The sequence below is a fragment of the Macrobrachium rosenbergii genome, chromosome 17 (genome assembly GCF_040412425.1).
Source record: "Macrobrachium rosenbergii isolate ZJJX-2024 chromosome 17, ASM4041242v1, whole genome shotgun sequence".
NCBI classification, from domain to species: Eukaryota; Metazoa; Arthropoda; class Malacostraca; order Decapoda; family Palaemonidae; genus Macrobrachium; species Macrobrachium rosenbergii.
The window spans coordinates 33,833,499-33,840,764 of NC_089757.1; the positions used below are offsets into that span (position 1 = coordinate 33,833,499).

The 7,266-nt window shown below is 30.7% G+C and overlaps 1 protein-coding gene across 9 annotated transcripts in view; it reads left to right on the forward strand.

Annotated features, from left to right (window-relative positions):
* LOC136847847 (homeotic protein ultrabithorax-like) overlaps positions 1 to 7,266 on the forward strand; it is a 1,187,590-nt gene that overhangs the window by 562,681 nt on the left and 617,643 nt on the right. For 7 of the 9 annotated variants that reach the window (XR_010855864.1, XR_010855863.1, XM_067119821.1 and 4 more), the window contains one exon: positions 5,783 to 5,809. The exons of the other annotated variants lie outside the window; for them this stretch is intronic. Coding sequence is in view for 5 of the 7 variants with exons in the window: in XM_067119821.1 (XP_066975922.1) it covers positions 5,783 to 5,809 (27 nt within the window). In the remaining 2 variants the exon portion in view is untranslated. The remainder of the gene's footprint in view (positions 1 to 5,782; positions 5,810 to 7,266) is intronic. 9 annotated transcript variants of the gene reach the window in all.

Here is a 7,266-nt window from a genome sequence, read left to right on the forward strand (position 1 = left end):
TATAATTATCATTATTATTATTATTAAAAAGTGATTCATGATCGTGATCATGATTTAACTTGGAAAGCAACGAATTGTATTTTAGTTATTTTGTATATGTGACCTTGCTAATAGGTAGAGTATTACCGAGACGCTATCAAAATTTTTATCCAAATTTCCATTGCTTTATTATATCTTTATATCAGTCTTTGCTCCGTTGTTGTGTGACTTATATCAATTATTATATCGTATTTCAGAGTTCGTTTGTCTGTTGAGTACGCTATCTGTTATTATTATTATTATTATTATTATTATTATTATTATTATTATTATTATTATTATTATTATTATTGTTTTAGATGCGCTTGATTTATTTTTATACGCATTTTATTCGTTCATATGGTAGTCATAAGATCAGTGGAAAGATGGATATTGCATTTTATATTATATATATATATATATATATATATATATATATATATATATATATATATATATATATATATATATATATATATATATATATATATATATATATATATATATATATATATATATATATATATATATATATACATATATATATAATATATATATATATATATTATATATATATATATATATATATATATATATATACATATATATATATATATATATATATATATATATATATATATATATAATATTATATATATAAATTTTATATATCATATATTCTGTCTGTCACAGCAGTTCAGTAGACATCGTCATTACATATCACAGACTTCAATAATAAAAAACTATATATAATTTGGGTACATTAGGACTTATAGTTTACATTCAAAAAATGCATCCATTACTCATGTCCTTTGTTTCTGAAAATTGTAATTGAGGATGTGAGTTCTGTTCTGTGAATTTGATTTATAAATGTATATGTGTTTTTATGAGCAGGCATGTAATATTAAATTGTGATTCCGTTAAGTATTTGGTACATAAAAAATGTAAGCCTTATTGATGGAAAATATAAATGACGAACGTAGACTCCTTGCAGTGGGAGGACTTTTGGACTTGAAATAATTCCCGAGAGCTCAATTAGAATTTTCAGCCCTCCAAAACAGTAGCTTTTGTAGGCATTACTTGAGCTTCTTTGCAGCGTGCCTTCTGCCCCTGGCTGCAACCTCTTTCATTCCTTTTATTGTACCTCCTCTCATATTTTCTTTCTATTATCTTACTTTTCACCCTCTCCTAACAATTGATTCATAGTGCAGGTGCGAGGTTCTCCTTCTGTTACACCCTTCAAACTTTAACTGTCAATTCCCGTTTCAGCGCTGAATGACCTCATAGGTCCAATGCTTGGACTTTGGCCAAAATTCTATATTCAATTCGGTACCTTTGTATTCATTTCTTTATATCTGAAGACTAGGAAAGTACGTTACAATGCCTGTTACATAAAACGCAAGATCCTAAGTGAGAGTGTACATATTCGTTTCACAAAGATATATAACTGAATTCAAGTCCGCATGCGCGAAGGAACAAGCTACCGGTACTCAGGTTATATCGACTCAGGGGCGTTCGAAGAAAAAAAAAATATCGAAAAAAATGTTTCAGAGATGTTAACAGCAAACTTACAACAAGTGAGGAGATAACAGAGAAAGGAATGACTCCTCTCTTAGAAGATCTTGTCCCGATAGGAGGTACAGATTGCAAGTAGCTTCTCTTCTCTCTCTCTCTCTCTCTCTCTCTCTCTCTCTCTCTCTCTCTCTCTCTCTCTCTCTCTCTCTCTCTAACAAAGGAGCGTATATACGTTCGTATCCTAGTTAGGAGTTTGGTATGGTGGTAAGTCTTGTTGTTATAACTCTTGCCCTAACAGTTATGAATATATATATATATATATATATATATATATATATATATATATATATATATATATATATATATATATATATTGTGTGTATACACACACACACACACAGAAGGAAGCCATGATAGCACGAGAAGCGGAACAATTGGATCGCTCGGCCTTGCAAAGTGACTCTTTCGGTAACTATGACGCAGAACGCTTTTAAGAGAAACATTTAGTTCTCCCCAATTTTCTCTATTCACCTGTTCGATTTTTGTATAGTTGACCAAGTGGCCCACGATATTTAGAAGGTGCAACAGGTGGCTTTCCTGTCCTTTCTAAAACCGAAGAAGTTGAAACAAATTGCTAAATTTCGTCCAGTGGCGATTTGCCTAACATATGCGTTTTAGTCTCGAAAGGAGAATTCTTATATATTTAATTCTTGATTCTTGGTGTCACATATCGTCTTCAGCACTTGAAAGATGAACGTAGTGGTGACGGCAGTTGTGTTATTATATATATTCACGCACGAGTGTATATATACATACTATTATACACACACACACACACATATACATATACATATATATATATATATATATATATATATAATATATATATATATATATATATATATATATATATATATATATATATATATATATATGTATGCATGTATATATTTTATATATTTGTATATGTATATATGTTTGTGTGTGTGTACGTGTAAATAATGCTTTACTTACCATGAATTTCTCCTGTAGTTAATAAAAATAAAAAGATTCTCTATTAAATCACGTTCCGTGCGAGACTATTATTGCTGCAAGTCGTCGATAAAAACGTTCGCGGTTTTCATTATATATCTCAAATAGAATATAAATCTGCCCTTCTGGTGCACCTCCAGCACTTAGCAGTTTGCGGTGATGCAAATGGAGCGTGAAAGTGATAATAAGCGATAAAGAGTGAAGGGAAAGAGACGCGGAAAAAGATTAGAAGGAGAGGTGAAAAGCCGGGGAGGGTGGCATGCAAGGGCAGTACGCGTATTTGAATGTTTTCGACTATTTGTGTATTTGAGAATATTTGCATATTTGTGTTTTTGAGAATATTTGCACAGGAGATAATGGACTTATATACAGTTAAGTATTTGTGTATTTGAGAATATTTGCACTGGAAATGTGGACGTATATAAAGTTGAGTGTTTGTGTATTGGCGAATATTTGCACCTAAAATAAAGGACTTATGTACAGTTTGAATATTTGTGTATTTGAGAATAGTTTCAATGGAAATAATGGACTTATATACAGTTGAGTATTTGTGGATTTGAGAATATTTGCACCGGAAATAATGGACTTATACACAGTTGAGTATTTGCTTATTTGAGAATATTTGTACTGGAAATAATGGGCTTTTACCCAGTTGAGTATCTGTGTATTTGAGAATATTTGCACCGGAAATAATGGACTTTACATACAGTAGAGAATTTGCGTATTTGAGAATATTTGCACAGGAAATAATGGACTTATATCTAGTTGAGTATCTGTGTATTTGAGAATATTTGCAGTGGGAATAATGCACTTATATTCTGTTAAGTATTTGTGTATTTGAGAATATTTGCAATGGAAATAATGGACTTATATAACAGTTGAGTATTTGTTTGTTTGAGAATATATGCACCGGAAATAATGGACTTATATACAGTTGAGGATTTGTGTAATTGAGAATATTTACACGGGAAAGAATGGATTTATATACAGTTGAGTATTTGCGTATTGGAGAATATTTGCACTGGAAATGAATGGACATATATATAGTTGAGCATTTGTGTGTTTGAAAATATTTACACCGGGAATAATGGACGTATATACAGTTGAGTATTTGTGTATACACCGTAGGTTATGGCATTGAATACAAGATATATATGTATACATCGGAGATCTTATCTCGGCCTCTGTATAGATGGATGAAAAAGAAAGCTAAAGAGATAATAGAGGTATTAATAAAGGTGTTCATACACTCAATTTCTTTGTGTGAAACTCCTTGGTAATTGTTAAGACTTTAAAAATAATTGTTGGGCAGACGACCACCATACTTTTGCTAATTATTCACCGTTGTTATCAATAGCCCCCTTTACCATCTTTCAAAAAAAGACCCCAGTTTTAATTTTTTTTTTCCTTGTAAGTCAAAATGACACTAAAAAAAAAAAACCTTGGAAGAGTAAACTATATGTGTATTCCATTATAATGAATAACATGCAAATATGAGGAAAATAGCCTCATTTGGTTCCCGTGAAAGTTTTTTTTTTACTCCTCCCCAATTTTCATATTTTTTTCCTTATAAGTGAAAATTATAATAGATAAAAAAAACTATGGAAGAGTAAACTATATATGCATGCCAATATAATGAATAGCATGCAAATATGAGGAAATTAGCCTCATTTGGTTCCTGTGAAAAAATTTTTTTGACTCCTCCCCAATTTTCATTTTTATTTTTTCCTTGTAAGTGAAAATGACACTAGATAAAAAAAAATGCTAAGGGTCCCCACATATGGTAATTCCTTTACAATGGATAGCAGGCTAAAAATATAGGGGGGAAAAACTTATTTGGTTCATGTTAAGTAGTTTTTTTCTTCTTTTTTACTTTGACTCCTTTTTGGTCATAACTGCACAGCAACTCGTTGCTCAGGCCCCAAGTTCCATTACACTTTAATATTCAGTGTTTTACTTTTTAGATAATTTTTTTTATAATCTTTATTTCTATTAACAATACTAGTTCATAGTTCACTGTGAATGTTTCATTTAACAATATTTGATTTACTTGTATGTTTAAGCCTAATTTTACAGCTTTTGAGAGTGTCTCGTTTCTACAAATTTAAAAATGGATATTAATTCAGTCACGCTGTGACGTCATTGCAATCAATTAATCGTCACAGAAGATTTGAAATTGTTTATAGAGAAATTTCTATATTTTTTGTTTTTGGTGAAATTTAGTTGCAGTTGAAAATGATTATTTTTTCTTTTCTAATAAAAAAAATACCGTTACTCAAATTGGTTTTCACATCGGATGATATTAATGGTTTTGTCAAGAAATCTCTGTGATGAGTTGTTGATGATTGTGGTTATCAAAAATTTGTGAAGTTATGTTTCTCCTTAAATATATATGTATATGATTTATAATATATATATATATATATATATATATATATATATATATATATATATATATATATATATATATATATATATATATATATATATATATATATACATATATATATATATATATATATATATATATATATATATATATATATATATATATATACATTGATTACATTCTAATAAATTCTCTATTTTATATTTGTAGAAATGACGACACCTTTGTTATTGCTAGGCTGTTAGATATATACGGCTAACCCTCCTTTTTTTCCATACTGTTTTCCATATTAATGATTAATGATTAAGCAGACCTTGTTGATTGTTTTCATATTCTAGTTTGTTTCGAAAATGTTGACTATGGAATTGCTTCAGTTTGTTCGCTGTTGTTTGCAGAGCTAAATGATTATTATTATTAAAAAAGCTTTGACATTAATTGCTTTGTTTGTGTGTAACTAATAGCATGTGATGTTGACATACGCTCTATCACAGAGCTCATTAATATCAGTTAATCAAGATAATATACCTATTGTTGATTGTGTATGCATTGACCCATGTTTTTTTTATGGCATTTCATGTTTTAACAACAAAGCTTTTCAATTCCTTTTTAAAAGACTTGTTTTTTTTCTCTCTCGTGTTTGTTTTTTTTTGGAAAAGATTAATGCGTAGATTAATCTCTCTCTCTCTCACTCTCTCTCCCTCTCTCACTTCTCTTGTCTGGTTTTTATCTTTCTTCTTCTTCTTCTTCAATTTTTTTTTTTTTTTTTTTTTTGTTTTTGTTTTTGTCGAACAAATACCTTTGGTATGATCCCTTACATTCAATCCACAGCTCGGAACTCCTGCCCCTGGACTTCTGGTAAGTACACTCGGGACGTCGCTGAATGTTGCTTTGCATGTTGCAAAGGGAGGGAGGGAGGGATTGAAGGGGGAGGGACACGTCCCTCCTTGCCCTCCTCCTACCGCTACTACTACTCCTCCTCCCCCCCACCTCCCCCTCCTCATCCTCCTCCTCACTCGCCACTCCATCACTCCCTCCCTTTCCCTCCCTCCAACGCCTCTGGTCGAAGAGGAGGGAAGGGGAGGGAAGGAGGGAGGGAAAGGGGAGAGGGGGTATGGGAAGGGGAAGGGAGAGGAGGGGGTGACGTCAACGACACTTTAAAGGTGAGTCTCCTTCAGCAAGTTTTCCTCAGTTATGAATTCCAGAAAGGTTTGTTTTATGTCATTTTTCCTTTTTTTATTATTTTTATTTTAGACTGTATGATGAAGAGATGGAGAAATGATGTTGTATATTTTTGTTTACGGGTTGTGAGTTATAAGTTTAAGGATATCTAGTCATGTCATGTATGTTTGTTGTAGTTGGAGTTAGTGTTGACTTAACTTTTTTGTTTTGTTTTTGTTTTTCCTCGTAATTGTAAAAATCCATTTTTGAAAACATGCGTGAATTCTGACTATATTCCTTTTTTATTGCAATTTTTCCTTTACATTTAATTTCATTTTTCCCCCACTTCCGGTATATCTGTATTCGTGGATTTCGTAAATATGTTTCATTTCCATACGGTACCAAGGCTCAATTTCATACTGACAGTTCATTGTCACATAATTTTTCTACAATGTAAATGTTATATCTAATTTTATTACGAATGGGGAAAATTTACTATTGTTCACGTTAAACAGAAACAAATAAAGACAACAAAAATGTAAAAAAAAAAAGTGGCTTTAATTATTTATCAAATTTAACTACAATGTAAGTATTTTCCAATCTTATTACTAATGGGGAAGATTTATTATTACTTAAGTTAAACAGAAACAAATACAGAAACAAAAGTGTTAAAAATATGTGGCTTTAATTATTTATCAAATTTAACTACAATATAAATTTTATCTAAACTTGTTACGAATTGGGAAAATTTATTACTCGTATTAAGTTGAACAGATACACACATACAGACAACGAAACTATAAAAAAAAATTGTGACTATAATTATCTATCGTTGACGGTATAGCGAACAAATAACATAACATTGACGTAATTTATCTTCCGTGTTAATTTAGAGGGCTCTGAATTTTCGTAAGCCTTTCCAATGGAGTTTACAACTTCACCCATATATTGAGACTGACGCCCTTATGATTCCACGACGAGACATAATTATTAGACACATTCTGTTGGGTATTTTTTTTTTCTTTTAGATACCCTTATGATTCCACGACGAGACAATTATTAGACACATTCTGTTGGGTAATTTTTATTATTATTATTTATTTTTATTTCTATTTATTATTGTTTTTTTTTTTGGGGGGGGCCGCTTTTAGACG